Raw genomic sequence first — 17,743 nt, forward strand, 5'->3', positions numbered from 1 at the left:
TTTCCTTTGAAAATCAGTTTCTCTTCCTTGTGGAACATGTAATTTAGATAGAACATTCCAGAGCCTGTTCTGGCATTTGCTACAAATACAAAATCCAAGGACTTGGGAGAGCTGTCTGTTGACACAAATGAGAGTAACTAGTGTTCATCCCAATTTACTTGTTTTGTTAGTCATAACATACCATGACTTTTTGACCTAAGAACAGAAATTTATTTTTCAGAATTGCTGAGGCTGGTAAGACTAGGATCAATATACATGAGGTTGGTGTTTGTCCAGGACACGTTTCCTGCCTCCACTAAAGATAGTTTTCCTTTCCTCTTCTTACAGTCTTCACCTGTTAGAGAGATGTAACAAACTCTCCGTGCAGTCTCATATTGAAAATTGCAAGAAAGCAACTAGGTAAGCCATAAAAATTTGCTATTACCACCCAAAGACCTCACCAACTATAATCATGCTACAGAGCAGTATTTCAACCTCCCCATATTTGCACAAAACATTCCTTCTCTAGTAGTTCTAAGTTTGGAGTTGATAATAATCATGGTTGGAGACATTTACCAAAGATCCCTAAGGATCCAAGTCCCTTTCATGGCCAGGGAAAGCAGTGGAAGATGGCCCAAGTCTTTGGTCCTTTGCAGCTATTTGGAAGACCTGAAGAAGCCCCTGGCTCCTATCTTTGGATCAGCTCAGCTCCAGCTGTTGTGATCATTTGGAGAGTGAACCATGGGATGGAAGATATTTTCTCTCTCTCTCTTTCTGACTGTATCACTCACATTCACTCTCTCAATCTTCCATTCAAACAAAATCTTTAAAACAAAAGTTATTGTAGCCAATCGAGCAGATGTGAGGTGATATCTCAGTGTGATTTTGAATAGTATTACAAGTTTACTAATGTTTAGCACCCTTGGTAAGGCCTTTGGCTCTTCTATTTGTGCAGCAATGTATGTTCAATTCCTCTATGCAGTTTCGATGATATTTGTACTGTCCCTTCTGTTTTTTTAATTTGTATGTTGGAAACATGTATCTGGAAGGATATGTAGCCATATTCTCCAATTTTCTCTCAGGTGGTTGACTCTTGAAATCTCTCCCTCCAATTACATAACCAGTGGCTCAGGCACTGCAGTCTGATCTCCCCTCCCTCTCCAACACTGTTGCTTTCTCTGGCTCTTGGCTGCTGGGATTGTCTGTTGTGTCCTTGAACATATTCCATGTCTGTACCTTCCACACTGATCCACAGCATTCTTCTTCCTTCCATAGAATTCCCACTGTGGTTTTCTCTCTAACTATCCCAGGAGAATGTATTTCTTCCACTTTTACTTTTATATCTCCTCCTAGATTATAACAGTATGTCCTTCTCATTCAGCCATCTTGGTCTCTCTTCAGTAATCAGCAGTATTATTCCTAGGTTAGATGGATGATGGTAGAAACAGATTCCTGATGGATTACCAGAAATGGCAACACTAGCAAAGTGTCATGTTCTGTTATATGCAGAGGAGCTGCATCAGATTAAGTATGGCTGGAAGTTGGAGGAATTGGGGATTTTTGTCTGGGACATAATTCAGAATGGTTAAAAATGCCATGTTGTAGACTTTGCATACCAGCATAGCTAATTTGGAGTTACTGAGAATTGATACAGTGAGTTCTTACATGCCAGCTCACCTCTGCATTCCTAATTTTCTTAGTTTCCTTTACTGCTTGCTATGACATTAATGTTACCATGTACTTATAGCAATTTCTACTTTTTTTTCAACACTTAAGAATAACTGTGTATTAATTACAGAATTAAACCAGTCATATTAAGTAGAACAGACCAAAAAAAAACTACTAAGAGGCATAATGTATTAAGTTGTTCATTAACAGTCAGGGCTATGCTGATCAAGTCACCGTTTCTCATAGTGTCCACTTCACTTCAACAGGTTTCCTTTTTGGTGTTCAGTCAGTTGTCACCGATCAGGGTGAACATATGGTATTTGTCCCTTTGGGGACAAATGACTGGATTTCGTTGTTTCTTACTGCGGTATAGTATTCTAAAGAGTACATATCCCATAATTTCTTTATCCAGTCTACCGTTGATGGGCATGTAGGTTGGTTCCAGGTCTTGGCTATTGTGAATTGTGCTGCGATAAACATTTAGGGTGCCAATTTAAATTCCTTTGGATAAATTCCAAGGAGTGGATGGCTGGGTCGAATGGTGGGGTTATCTTCAGGTTTCTGAGGAATCTCCAGACTGACTTCCATAGTGGCTTGACCAGTTTGCATTCCCACCAACAGAAACCCTTCAAGATATTGGCACAGGCAAATAATTTCTGGAAAAGACCCGGGAGGCACAGGCAGTCAAAGCCAAAATCAACTATTGGGATTGCATCAAATTGAGAAGTTTCTGTACTGCAAAAGAAACAGTCAGGAGAGTGAAGAGACAACCGACAGAATGGGAAAAAATATTTGCAAAGTATGTAACAGATAAAGGGTTAATAACCAGAATCTACAAAGAGATCAAGAAACTCCACAAAAACAAAACCAACAACCCACTTAAGAGATGGGCCAAGGACCTCAATAGATATTTTTCAAAAGAGGAAATTCAAATGGCCAACAGGCACATGAAAAAATGTTCAAGGTCACTATCAATCAGGGAAATGCAAATCAAAACCACAATGAGGTTTCACCTCACCCCGGTTAGAATGGCTCACATACAGAAATCTACCAACAACAGATGCTGGCGAGGATGTGGGGAAAAAGGGACAATTTCTACTTTTGATTTGAAGTGTATTGAGCCTGAGAAGATAGTCCAGGATAGTCCATTGGAGACAGTGTTCTCGATGTAGAATGAGTGTAAGTTCATGTGTGTGTTCCCTGTACACACAGAGAACTCTGTACCTACCCATTCAAATGTCCACGTATTTTTATTTTTGGAAATTGCTTTGCAATAACCTACATGATATTGGACTTCAATATAAATTATAAGTCTCAAATAGAAAAAATATTATCAACTTTTATGATGTTGTTGCTAAAGTTCAACTTGACATAAATGTATGATTTCAGATTCCATATAAGTTTATGTAATTAGAATATATATTTCCCTGAATTAAGTCTGAAGTTCTATAATTGAAGCATTCATCACATACTATAAAAAATGTCAAATGCAGCATTAAGGATATAGAAGATGAAAATGTTAAATATAAAAGAAACACTTAAGCAAAAATATTGAATAAATCTGGGTGCTAATTTTTAAAAAAATTCGTCCATAACTGTTTCATAACACATATTTTCCATGAATTTTCTGAAGCCTCCTCATTGCATGGAATTCATCCTCTCCATTCCCAATTTATTTTCAGTGAATGGAGTGCATTAAGATTGACTCTATTTTTATTTCCTACACATTAGAGAGAACAGTGGATGCTTGCTCTCTGATTTAGATTTATGTTTCTTGTTTAACTGAATAGACAACAAGCTTCATCAATGTACCAGTAATAAGTTTAACTCATCAAGAAATTATATTTTCAATTTTAGGCAAGTCACTGAATTCTGTTGTGTATTTTGTTCCTATACTGCATCTCACTTTGCGTGTACCCCTAATCAAAATCTCCCTAATGGCATCAGAGAAGTGGCTAAGCAATGAAAAATGTGTTTTACTTAACATATTAGCCACCACATTTACAGTAATTTCAGTTTAAAAAACTTTTGAGTGGAAAAATAGAGTTCACATATATGCCCTTCTTACCCCCCTTATTAGATTTATTCTATTGGCAATACCTCACACAGGTATACAAGCACAAATGATTAGTCAGTGTTGATCCTCATTATTGCCTATAGGACATGATATCCATTTTGTTCACTCTCGTCTTGTACAGTCTGTGGTTTGGCAAAGGTTTAATGGTACCTAGCTGCCCTGATGGTGTCCTACATAAGCATCCTGAAAGTCACTTGCATTCAAGAAGTATAGGTGTCTGCAGGCATGATCCTGACCTTGGTGTTTGTGGTGGTGGGAATAAAGAGGTGACTTCCAGCTGGTATTGTCTGCTTAGAGTAAAAAAGGTATAAGTACTCAAATAGTCCCAGGTTCTCATGTGAGCACCAACCAAGGTTGTAGGTGCAAAAGCAGATCATCATGGGATTACCATGGTTAACAGCAACATGGAAGTTTTTTATGTTTTACAACTAAAGATGAAGTGATTAGAAATGCAGAATGGACATATCTGAATTCAGGCTGATTACTGGTTTCACAGTGATTGAAAACCACATGTCCTAGTGGGTATCTTTGTAAACAGGATTGGTTTGGGGTCTATGTGCTATCAAAGTGATCTGTGGCTGCCCAGAACACTGGTTGAGGGAGGCTGCCCTGTTGCACTTTGAGTCATTGTAGTGTGTGATACTGGAGATTTCTGGTCTGAAAGCTTACTGAAAGCCTCACCTGATGCCTCCCTTCATGCCCTCTGATGCAATCCTGGTACATAATTTTCAAAAGTTCATGGAGTGGTTTATTTACAAACCCTTGCAACAAATGTAACTATCAGGGGTTTCTTCCTTGAATCTTTGTCTCCATGGACTTGGAGGAAATCCTGGCACCTAGGTGAAGAGGATGATTCACAAACATGTTTTTCTACTCGTGTTTTTCACCAGGACAGAAGACCTGAACTACAGAGCCTCGGGGCAGAAAAGTATCAGATTCCCCCATGGACGAGTGGACAGCTGGTGGAAAGAGGTCAGATGGAGCAGTATTAAAGTGACTTGTTTCAAGCAGTCACACACACACACACACACACACACACTATGTATCCACCTGCATGACCCTGCATGTTCCACTGCTCTTGTCTCATAGGGTTTTTCACAGATGTTTTCTTTGATTTTTCTCTTGCTCTTTCTGCAGCTGTATCTCCTTGTGACATGTCAGGATGGTCACGACTGCTATTCCCAGATGGAACAGAGTTTTTACAAGGATGGAGATATTGAGATCACTGCTTTTTTGCACATTTACACATATGATGTTCCCAGAATCGAGAGAAGTTTCATCAAATATCGCAGATTCAGATGGTAAGTTCTCCTTGCCATAACCATTTTCCATTTATTTACATATTAGCTACTTGTTATTGGGTCTGCAAATGGATAGGCAAATATGTTCTGTATCCCTGCCATGTCCATCTTCTGTCCCTCCTAAAAACTGCTGGTAATTGATTTGGGGCATGAGGAAGACATTTCTTTCTGCCTGGCACCGTGGATGGCTCAGGGAAATGTTGTCTCATCAGAGGGGGAACCAGAGTCTGGTCAGTATCCTCCTATCCTTCCCTGTCCACTTTCATCAGCTCAGGGGACTATTGTGCCTCAGTAGTAGATTCTTACAGAACCCATGCACTGAAATGAATGAACTGAATTACATGAGCTCTTCCACATGTGCTCACACTCTTTTCTGCTACGTACTAGATTTGGGGCCATGAGAACACTTCATTTCTTCTACAGTTGTAAAGGAGAAAAGATTCAAAATTTTTTTCTATGTAAAAGTAATCTCAGGGCAACAGCTTTGCACAAATATAATAATTATATTTTACTGATGAATATACCCATAAGAATTTCAATGGTTGTAATTTACTACATTTATAGTGTTTCCCTGATTCTGCCTTTTCTCGGCAAAATAGATTTCTTAAGGGGGATTATTCTGTTTTTGCCCCTCTTGAAGATCCTTTATTTATAACTAAATATAAATATTTCATATACATATATAGAATATATAAATTTCATGCATGCAGAATATAGTATCTTGTAGGACAGCGGAATTGTTTTCTTCAAACCTGTTTATGAGGGTGCCAATTTTCTAATTGTTTTCTACTGTAAGGCTACAGGAAGTAGGTTGCCTCTGCATAGAACTTTGGTAGAAGGTAGCTATTAGGACATAGATCATTTCAGTATCATTAAAGCAAATGGATTTGAGAAGTATAGTTGTTGCCACCAAGGTGATGAAACTGATTCAGTATTTTAGGCATTTGTCCAAATATCTCTGCAGAAAAAAATCTAATGGATACTAGCTTGGTGTAGCAATATTACTCACTTCACATTGATTTTTATAAATTTACCTAACTTAATATGTGTCCATGGGGTCCAATTCATGAAATATTTATTCATTAGTAGTAGTATTCCCCATGGTTATGCATGCAGCACATCATTTAAGTGTACCCTTAATGATGGAGATGAGGAAATAGTGACTTTCCAGTAGTAGGAAAAGAGGCTATGAATAGAGCCCAAGTTTCTCCAAGATGTATGCCATGCAAACTGGTGATCGTAATCAAATCTTAATAAACCCAGGAAAAATATCTGTGTTGATGATACTTGGAAAAACAAGAAATACTTAACTGTAGGTGTTATACCTTCCAATGTTAGCTTCACTAACTTTAGAATATACAACAGTTACTGATAAACTGTTTTTAGAGATAAAGAGCACAGCATAAAAGAGATAAACTCTTACAAATTCCAGTGTGTCAAAGGGCCATCTAGACATTTTGGTACAAGGCAGCAGCTGGAGAAAGAAATGAGAGGATGCGGAACAATGGAAGTGTCATAGTAATGAGGAGAGAAACAGATATATGAAATACAAAACTGAATTTTATTTGATTCATAATAATGATTTTCAAATTTCCTCATTCTACAAAGTATGAATGACATATTTGGATAGCAAATATGTATGCAAATTATATATACATAAAAAACTATATATATAGCTACTGTGTGCATGGTTATAGTATACCTATGTATAGATATATAGAGAGAATACATATATAATATGCGTACATATATCCATATTATGTTACAGCAAGGACCAAGAACTGAAAAACGGTCACTTCCTCTGGAGCACACAGTGACCCTTAACAAGCAGTGTTTGTGGCCTGGTCTATTCATAAGGAATTAACACACAGGACATCAGAAATAAATACAAGGGGCTCCTCATTTGCATTTTTTGTGAAATGTCAGATCCTAGAAAGTAGAAATGCATCATTTTCTTTGCATGGAAGGCTATTTATATTCAATATTGTAGGAAAAGTTGAGTGAAGAAGGCCTGTTTGCAGTAAATACTGATATCACTCATAATGAAAAGTAGAAATGCATCATTTCCTTCACATGTAAGGCTATTTATATTCAATATTGTAGGAAAACGTGAGTGAAGAAGGCCGGTTTGGAGTAAATACTGATACTACTCATAATGATTTACTTTCACATATGTTTAGTGTTCTAAATGCATGACTGGCTTAATTGTAAAGCATCAGGTGCCTCATAGCCCAGTGATTCATGTTCAGCCAGGGAGTGTTTCCAGCTTCTCTAAAGTACTCCTCCCTTTTCACTATTTCCCTTCTTTCAATCTCTGAATTCGATTTTATTTTCTTGACTTGTGATGCTGGTTGATGGGTAAGTATGATGGGGAAGAGATTTTTCAGGATCAATTACAGACTCCTATCTACCATTCTCAGTACTGTGACATCATCCCTCTTTTTGAACACATAGCCTTCAATTGAGTTACTCTCTTTTCCCTTTACAACCTGCAACCTTATGATCGTATGACTGCTATTTCAAGAAGCACTTAATGATGTGGTAAGATGAAGAATCATTGTAGTTTGTGGATGTAGGAAACATTTAGAGGCAGTGCTAAAGATGATACGCGTTTCCTTGTCATGCTTTCTTTGACAACTGGAGTGTACTCCTAGGTGTGCATGAACTTTAGAGAGGGCATTCCAGAGCCTGTTGTAGTATTTACTTTAGATATCAAATATAAAAACTTAGAAGAGGTAGCTGTTGCCAGCGATGATTAAAATTGATGAGGTTTGCATCCAAAAATAAGATCATGCTCTTTGGCTACATGGACAACCATGTGATAACATGCCCAAGACATTATGATGTAAAAGCAGATCTAATTTTTCAGAATCATTTAGGCTTGGAAACCAGTAAAAGTTGGTAGCAGCTTTGGTTCTGGTGAGGACATGTGTCCTGCAAATACAACAGTTCACACTCTGTACTCAGCAAATCTGCACATACGGATTAGAACATATGAATTTTGGCCATGACCAGTCCATCTCTCACAGTAATCACAGAATTGAAGATAATCTGGATTGGAGGCTTTTCCCTTAAAGATCCTTGTGCATTTCATGCAGGTTTCAGTCCAAAAACTACCAGTATGTTCTGGCCTTGGTTTTCGCTATTGAGGAGATCAACAAAAACCCCTATCTTTTACCCAACATGACCTTGGGATTTGGTCTCTACAATGTCATGCACAGTCATATGACTGTGATGGAGAACCCCTTCATTTGGCTTGCGGGACTGGAAAAGCACATTCCTAATTACACATGTAGGAAACAGAGCAAGTCTGTTGCTGTAATATCAGAAAGCAGCATTGCTGTCCAAATGGGGACACTGCTGGAACTCTACAAAATTCCACAGGTGAGTGTGTAGTGAAAAAGTGGGATAAAGTACATCATCTTAGGTGCCTTACTTAGAACCAAAAATTAAAGTGACAGAGACCTTATACATTTGACACAGTATGTGATCTAAAGAGAATGCGCACAGAGCTTTTGTGGATTAGCTACATTTCTTCTGAAGCAGCGGTGTGGGTGAGTGAAAAGGAGAAATGTTTTTCTCAACCTGTGAGTCTAATGATTCATGAACTAGGAAGATCTCATGTAGTGGGAGATGAGAAAAATGAAATATTCTAAAATCTGACATTTCCATTATCTGCTTAAATTTTTTCAGGAATAATATTTTACACTACAACAATAACCTTACACAGATTTCTTGCCTTTTCCCTTAGCTGACTCTTGGGCCTTTTGAACCTCTTCTGAGTGACAGTGGTCAGTTCCCTTCCCTCTATCAGATGGCACCCAAAGACACTTCTCTGGCCCATGGCATGGTCTCCTTGATGCTCCACTTTGGGTGGACCTGGGTGGGTTTGGCCATCTCAGACCTCCCAAAAGGTATTAAGTTTATGACTGATTTGAAAGTAGAGTTGCAGAAGAATGGCATCTGTGTAGACTTTGTGGAATTGATCCCAGCCACTGTAGAGGCACTTTCTTCATTCCAAAGTATGTTTCATATACAGATCCTAAAATCATCAGCAAATGTGGTGATTCTTTTCTGTGTCACTGAGTCACTCATAGGCACCAGCTTTCATTCATGGAGGGAGTTAATGATGTGGAAAGTCTGGGTCACCACCTCACAATGGGATTTTGCCAGTTCTGAGGTACCTTTCCTGTTCCACTCATTCCATGGGACCCTCATTTTTTCAGACCACCATAGTGAGATCTCTGGTTTCAAAAACTTTCTTCGGACAGCTAACCCTTCCAAGTACCCAGAAGACTCTTACCTCTCCAGATTCTGGTCGCTGGCTTTTAATTGCTCAGTTACTGGGACATCCTGTAAAACTTTGCAGAACTGTCCACTGAATGCCTCCTTGGAATCATTGCCTCCGCATCATTTTGATATGACCATGAGTGATGGGAGTTACAACATATACAATGCTGTATATGCTGTGGCCCATAGTATACATGAGATGCTTCTACAAGAGGTAGAAATGCAGCCAGTGAACAATGGGGCAAAGGTGGCATTTTCTCCCTGGCAGGTAACTTGGTTTCCATTGTTGACAGGTACTCCTGAAGTGATCCCCTTAAGAGCTTCTGCAGGTGTTCAATCCAAGTAGCTTGGGAACCTTTCTGCAAAACAGAAGATAAAAATGAGCCTCTGCCTGTAATTTGTCATTAGCAAAAGGGCTCCAAGGAAAAGTGGGAAGGTAATTTGGATAAGCATCAATGCTGTGACTTAAAATACTCTCCAATTTTGTCAATTTAATTTTGACATGTGAAATACCTAGACTGTGTTATTCCATTTTCAACTTCAGCAGTACAGTAATTATTTTCAGGTTCAAATGTCACTGAGGATGTTCATCTACAATGAACATAAGGAATCTCATATAATTTGCACAGTTCTTTATTCTAGTAACTTTATCACAGCTAGTTCTCCTAGGTACACTGAGAAAATGAGTATTGGCAGCTTGGAATGTACTATTGGAAATGGTCTGAATCTGGCCAGTGCTGCAGCTCAGTAGGCTAATCTTCCACCTTGTGGTGCCAGCACACCAGGTTCTAGTCCCGGTCAGGGCACCGGATTCTGTCCCGATTGCCCTTCTTCCAGGCCAGCTCTCTGCTGTGGCCAGGGAGTGCAGTGGAGGATGGCCCAAGTGCTTGGGCCCTGCACCCCATGGGAGACCAGGACAAGTACCTGGCTCCTGCCTTCAGATCAGCGCAGTGCACCAGCAGCAGCGTGCCAGCCACGGTGGCCATTGGATGGTGAACCATCGGCAAAGGAAGACCTTTCTCTCTGTCCCTCTCTCTCTCACTGTCCACTCTGCCTGTCAAAAAAAAAAAAAAGGAAATAGTCTGAAACTCACAGCTAGATATTTTTGATTCCCCTTGTTTTTGTAGAAAAATGAGTGAAATCATACTTACCTTGATGTAGTTCTCATCAGGTTTTTTTTTTTTTTTTTTTTTTTTTTTTACTTCAATTCATTGGGTGGCCCTAAACAGGTTCAATTGTTTATTTGTGATTACAGACAAAGAGAGGTTTTCTCTAACCTGGGTTTCATGTGTTATTACTTGGGCAGTCTTCATGAGAATATGATGCATTTTTTCAGTTGCACCCATTTCTGAAGAATATCCAATTTACCAATCCAGCTGGTGACCTAGTAAATTTGAATCAGAAGAGAAATTTGGAAGCTGAATATGACATTCTCAACTTTTGGAATTTTCCATATGGTTTTGGACGTAAGGTTAAAGTAGGACGGTTTTCCCCATACGTTTCACAGAGTGAACAGTTGTCTCTCTCTGAGAATTTGATAGAGTGGGCCACAGGAATTACAGAGGTAAGTAGGACTGATCATAAGTTTCACATGACACATTGTTACCCCCCAACTGCTAAGGGAGTATGTGCAGTATGGCTTATTAGAAAGACACTTAGAGACATTAAACCACTCCACTTCCAATCCAAATACTTTCTTATGTTTTTAGTGTCTGAGGAAGGACAGTACACACATTTGTTCGTGCAAATCTTTTGAATCTATTTAAGAAAATCAAATAGAATGTTGTCATTGTGTCAGAAACAGATGTTTACAGTTTCAGTGAACAGGTTTGCAGGACTTGAAAACCCTCTACTTGGAACTTATGTAATAGTCTGAATTACGACCAACACTCATCTGATTTTCGCTCAGATTCCACACTCAGTATGCAGTGTGAGTTGCAGCCCTGGATTCAGGAAAACCCCTCTGGAGGGAAAGCCTGCCTGTTGTTTTGATTGCACACCTTGTCCTGGGAATGAGATTTCCAATCAGACAGGTAAGTCGGTGCCTGCCTCTTGGAGAAGTTGCCACCTGTTTCTTAAATTATCAACTGATCCATGGAAAGAAAATCTGTGGAATATGACTGCTGAGAACAGTCTTTCCCCCCTCAGGTAGCAATTAACCCTTACAATCAATAATAATCCACACAAGAATAAAACTTTCCGCAATACATTCTGTATTATTTAGGAAAGCATACAAAAGACTGAATGTCTCTGGAATGCTGACCATGTTGGAGTTCAGGCTGATATACCTATGGTAAAAAATGAATAGAAACCAAGATTGGAGAATATTCACCCCATAAAACAGTGTGGCATTTCTAAGATTTATTGCATGAATCAGAACTATGCTATCACATGTATCATAAAGATTTTCCAGTTTTTGCTTCTGTTGTATGAATAGTTATTTGTACCATATATTTAGTATCATTCTAATTTTTTGAAACCTATTGTTGATAATGTAAGGTTCTGGCACCAGAGTACAGTCCATGGGAGTAGTGTGGTGTATGTGCTAATTCAGTATAGGAAAACTCATATCTGAGTTCCTTGTGCATGTATAGGTAAAAATACTTTCACCAAATTCAAGTGCACCATGCTTGGAGTGAGAAAGCACAACTCTAAACAAACTGTGTGTTATATGAAAAACTGTCTTAGAAATCATAGAGTATCTCATCCTGGGGATAATACTCAGCAAATATCATAAATGGGGCTAATCTTAGCCTTTGACAAAAGTCATTGCTGCTCAAAATATAAATCTTTAAGAACCTTCTTATGCTTACATATGTACACACATTTATAAAATTCATATCAAAAGAACTCAAGCTGACATACACGGTAATAAGTATGCATAGTGGACCTGGCACTGTGGCACAGTGGGTTTAAGCCCTGGCCTGAAGCACCAGCACCCCATATGGGCGCCGGTTCTAGTCCCAACTGCTCATCTTCTGATCCAGTTCTCTGCTGTGGCTGGGATAGCAGTAGAAGATGGCCCAAGTCCTTGGGCCAATACACACACATGAGAGACTCTGAAGCTGTCTTCAGATCAGCACAGCTCTGGCTGCTGCAGCCATCTGAGGAGTGAACCAGTAGATGGAAGACCTCACTCTGTCTCTACCTCCCTCTGTAACTCTGTCTTTAAAAAAATAAGTATGCATACCAAGGTAGGTCAATGACTGCAAGTTCAGCACAAGCCCTTAAAGGTAAAATGTGGACATTATAAGGAAATTGAAGTAAGTAAAAATTGGAAGAATTTAAAGTTGGTGATCATAAACAAGATTTATGAACCTCAGCAAGATGGAACAGTGTGAACAGTAAGATTACTCTATCTGTGTGTGTGTGTGTGTGTGTATACACAGAGAGCACTGAAGGGGTCTATTTAGATGTAAAAATACTAATATTAGAGCTTATTAATCATTTAATTCTGATACATTGAAAAATATAAAATAAATTCAGATATTCTCAGATAGAAATATTATGAAATATGTTGAGCAATATTTGAAAAATCCAAATATCCTCACAGTTATTAAAATAATTCCCAATACTTGAGTTATGATAAACAATTTTCAGATGAACTCCTTTCTCAACTCCTATGGAGAACAGGAAAAATGGAAAAATTCTGTTTCTTCTATGGGAACATCTCAAGTTGATGATCAAATACTGCCAGATATTTCAGCAAAATGAAATTGTAAGACACTGTTGTTGAAATAAATTCATACATTTGAAATCTCAAACAATGTAAAACTAACAGTATTTTTTAAATAGGCTACATCATGCCCAAAGAGTTTCATAAAATCTAATTCAGTTTATAGTACATGAAAATTGTAATATTAATTAGCATAACTGAAGAAAAATAGGTAATAAAATCTAAGTGATCTATGAATTGTAAACAAAGAACAAAACCACTGAAACATGACAAAAAGAAGGATTAGCTTTCAATACTAAAGAGTATTTTAGAATGCTACAAAACATGGAAATTATGGCTGAAGATTGGATACAAAGTTGACGAAAGAACGCAACTTCTACAGAAAATTACACAGGAGGTTTGGCTCCATGCATATTTTCAAAAAAGAATGACATTCAACTTACTAAAAAGGAAGATATAAAAGTGGCATCATTTAAAGTGATATTGGGATGGTGTAATGAAATCAGTGAATTGATAATTGAATTAAGTAGTGCTGGTGTACAAAATTGTACAAAGGAGTTACTTTTCCTTACCAATTCTGGAAACCAAAGCTCCAAAAGATGGCACTTGTAATGTCTCAAAAGTATGAAATATACAAAGGTAAGACTAACTAAATATTGGAAGAAATCTGCAAGTTGAGACATCAGTCATCAATGGAGCAATATTTTGAAAATAGGAGGGTACAGATAGAGCTGCAGAGAAAATTCATGTTCAAAGATAAAAAGACAGGAAAGTGGAAATATGGAGTAAGTTTCAAGCTGGTCTACAGACTGACTCTGATTACAGGCAGCATCCTAGTGTGTTCTTTGATGAAAACAGTCAAGGGTGAAAGCTAATCCAGCTGGTATCAAGTGTACAGCTGTTCTGTGTCTCTCTAGAACCTGACCATTTGCCTTCTAATGGTGGTTTGTCAATCAGTGCTTTCCCCTATCATGACATAATCCAGATTCTACCTTAAAGAGATATGTTTTAGTGAGATCACTAGGTGATTTCTGTGCAACCCAAATTCACAAAGTATATCTTCCAGTCCATGATTTTAAGAGTGGGAACCTGGGGCCGGTGCTGTGGTATAGTAGGTTAAGCCTCTGGCTGGGATTCTAGCATCCCAGTTGGTCAGCAGTTTCAGTCCCAGCTGCTTCACTTCTAATGCAGCTCTCTCCTGATGCTTGGGAAAGCAGCAGAAGATGGCCCAAGTTTCAGAGCTCACACCAATACAGGAAGCCCAGAAGAAGCTCCCAGTTACTGGCTTCAAAACAGATGAGGTCCAGCTATTAATGTCTTTTGGGGTGTGAATCACTGGGGGAAGATCATTCCCGTCCTCTTTTTACCTCTTTCCCTTTCTCCCTGTCTCTTTCTCCCTGTCCTCCTCTCCTTCTTTCCCTCTCTCTCCATTCTGCTTCTCCTCCTCCTTCTGAAACTCTGACTTTCATGTAAATTATGAATAAATGAATACTCACTAAAACAAAGACTGCAACCATTGGGTGGTTGAATAGGCCATGAGAGTACAGAGGGAATAACACCATTAAAAGAAGGGCTCATTTCAGGCATGGAAAGCCATGACTCTGCAGTAAAAAATAGACTACATGGAGGATCTCTGTGAGACCTCTGTTGAAAGAAAAGGTCATCAAAAAGGGATGTACTCTTCTCTGAAGTGAGGAGAGAGCAACCACTTTGCGTATGGCCCTGTCCAAATACTGACGGAGTCTCTGGTCACAAAAGGCTCCCATAGCCTTGGCAGATCATGGCAAGAGCCTCAGGTGATCACTGACATCATACATACATAAACATGTTAATCATTAAAGTAACAACAGAGGTCACTGTGTACTTAGTCCCCATGTAGGACCTCTGTCCCTAATGAGTTGTACTATGAGAATCGACTGCAAATTTTGTTCCTAAACTGTGCTGTATATGTGGTCTGTGTGTGTGGATACCAACTGTTGAAATCTATGCTTAACATGGAGTTGGTCCTCTGTATTTGAAATCAAACTAAAAATGAACCATAATGAAGAAGTAGATGGTAGAGGAAGAGGAAGAAGGAGGTGTGATGGGTGTGGGAGTGGGAGGGTGGGTATAGTGAAAAGAACCCCTATATTCCTAAAGGTGAATGTATGAAAAATGCAATCATTAAATAAAAACTTAACAATCAAAGGCTGCTGCTTGCTCTTGTTCCAAGTGAGCATGCAGCAGAATATGCCCTGTATAAGGGCAGAGTAGCCCTCACCACACATGGAACCCCCTGGCATCTTGATCATCAGTTCCCTATCTGAAGAAACAATGAAGAAGGAATTTGTGGTGTTAAAATAACACAGGTTAAGGTATGTTTTAAAGCACCATGAATAGTTTCAGAGAATAGCCCTTATGGCTTCGTTAGCAGAAAAAGAGAATGTACTCATCATTATGTAAGGTACTGAGGAAGATGAAGTATTAACTGGCTAACATGAGGAAGATGGACATAAATAATTGCCAATAATTTTATATGTCATCTTATATGCTGTCTTTCACATCAAATAAGGACTATTTGCCTAAACTAGCTACAATGGGTATTCTTGAAGGTACTTGTGAATCAAGAATAACTGAACTTGGGATGATGTTTATTACATTTCTCACCAGATATGGACCAATGTGTGAACTGTCCAGATCTTCAGTATGCCAACACAGAGCGAGACCAGTGCTTCCACAAAAAAGTGACCTTTCTGTCGTTTGAAGATCCCCTGGGGATGACCCTGGTCTGCACAGCTCTGTGCTTTTCTATCCTCGCAGTTGTTTTTCTTGGTATCTTTGTGAAGCACCGAGACACTCCCATAGTCAAGGCCAACAATCGTTGTCTCAGCTATATCCTGCTCATTGCCCTCACCTTCTGCTTCCTCTGCTCCTTATTGTTCATTGGTCATCCCAACACAACCACCTGTGTCCTCCAGCAGACCATGTTTGGAGTGGCATTCACCGCAGCTGTTTCCACCATCCTGGCCAAAACTATCACTGTGCTTCTGGCCTTCAAGGTCACTGCCCCAGGGAAAAGAATGAGACACTGGCTGCTATCAGGGGTACCTAACTCCATTATTCCCATCTGCTCCCTGATCCAACTGGCTCTCTGTGCCATCTGGATTGGGACTTCTCCTCCCTTTATTGACACAGATGCACACTCTGAGCATGGCCACATCATCCTGGTGTGCAACAAGGGCTCAGTCACTGCCTTCTACTGTGTCCTGGGCTACCTGGGTTCCTTGGCCCTGGTGAGCTTCACTGTGGCTTTCCTAGCCAGGAATCTGCCTGACACCTTCAATGAAGCCAAATTCCTGACGTTCAGCATGCTGGTGTTTTGCAGTGTCTGGGTGACCTTCCTGCCTGTCTACCACAGCACCAAAGGGAAGGTCATGGTGGCTGTGGAGGTCTTCTCCATCTTGTGCTCCAGTGCAGGGCTCCTGGGCTGCATCTTTGTTCCAAAGTGCTACATTATTCTCTTCAGACCTGAGAAGAATGCTTTGAAAGGATTAAGGGATAGAATAGTTTCCAAGGAAACAGATGTTCTGAAGAATAGCTCTTAAGTCTCTCGCAGTTTTCAATGGTTAGAAACTAAGATTTATAAAACCAATTTTGCATTGTGATGTTATAAAAAAATTACACAATGTAACCATATTATGAATGTTTTATGCTTCTCTTAAAATGTATTTGTTCTGAAGCACCAACTCATAGAAAAGAAAGGGAGAGTAGGAAAAACCTTCCATCTGGTGATAGACGCTGAAGATATCTGCTGTGGCCCAGTGCTGGTTCTTGCCAAACGAAGATTATTTCAGTTGTCCATTTGAGTGTCAGCATCTTATGCCATCTTCTACTGCTTTTTCTGGATCATTAACAGGGAGCTGCATTCCAAGTGGAACAGCCAGGATAGGAACTGGCACCCACATTGGATGTCATAGTTACAAGTGGTGGTTATATCCACTACACCCTCATGCTGGTCCCAATCCTCCTTTCTTCAAAAATAATACTGTGTATAAATTTCTTAGTCTGAGTTTCATGTTCACAAACACAAACTGATCTCAGATAAAGTCTCTCCTTGAAACTTTTCATTGCTTTTCATTTCTGTGTTTTCATTGTCACCTGGTGGACATGGTAATATACTTATTTTAATAAAATGAGTTACACGTTTGCTGTTTTCTAAGATTTATTCATTTATTTGAAAGAGTTTACACAGAGAGAGGAGAGGCAGAGGAAGAGAGGTCTTCCATCTGTTCAGTTCACTTCCTATTAGCCGCATTGGATAGAGCTGCACTGACCTGAAGAAAGGAGCCAGGGTTTCCTGGTGCAGGGTCCCAGAGACTTGGGCCATTTTCTGCTGCTTTCCCAGGCCATAGCAGAGAGCTGGATGAGAAATGGAGCACCAGTTCTCAAACTGGCCCCCATATGGAATGGCGGGGCTTCAGGCCAGGGCGCTAACCTGCTGTACCACAGCGTCTGCCCCTGTTTGCTGCTTTTATTCATTCATTAGTGTATTTATTCATTCATTATTCATTTACTATTAATGTCAGCTTTATAATAGAGTTGCAATATTTCAGTGTAAATATTAGACATGTTAAATCATTTTAATGTGTATAATGCATTGTCCTGAAACTCTTGTAGTACAACACATTAAGGACAGAGGTCCAGCATGGGGAGCAAGTGCACAGTGACTCCTGTTGTTGATTTAACAACTGACACTCTTAGCTATGATGTCAG

General features: G+C 39.3%; 1 protein-coding gene across 1 annotated transcript in view; it reads left to right on the forward strand.

Moving 5' to 3' along the window:
- LOC100340206 (vomeronasal type-2 receptor 116-like) overlaps positions 1 to 17,258 on the forward strand; it is a 41,175-nt gene extending 23,917 nt beyond the window's left edge. The window contains exons 3-9 of the mRNA XM_070067596.1: positions 4,615 to 4,696; positions 4,862 to 5,025; positions 8,124 to 8,409; positions 8,777 to 9,583; positions 10,652 to 10,879; positions 11,225 to 11,348; positions 15,641 to 17,258. Coding sequence (XP_069923697.1) covers positions 4,615 to 4,696; positions 4,862 to 5,025; positions 8,124 to 8,409; positions 8,777 to 9,583; positions 10,652 to 10,879; positions 11,225 to 11,348; positions 15,641 to 16,575 — 2,626 coding nt within the window. The 3' untranslated portion in view covers positions 16,576 to 17,258. The remainder of the gene's footprint in view (positions 1 to 4,614; positions 4,697 to 4,861; positions 5,026 to 8,123; positions 8,410 to 8,776; positions 9,584 to 10,651; positions 10,880 to 11,224; positions 11,349 to 15,640) is intronic.
- Positions 17,259 to 17,743: the final 485 nt, after the last annotated feature.

Source organism: Oryctolagus cuniculus, assembly GCF_964237555.1.
Source record: "Oryctolagus cuniculus chromosome 16 unlocalized genomic scaffold, mOryCun1.1 SUPER_16_unloc_1, whole genome shotgun sequence".
NCBI lineage: Eukaryota > Metazoa > Chordata > Mammalia > Lagomorpha > Leporidae > Oryctolagus > Oryctolagus cuniculus.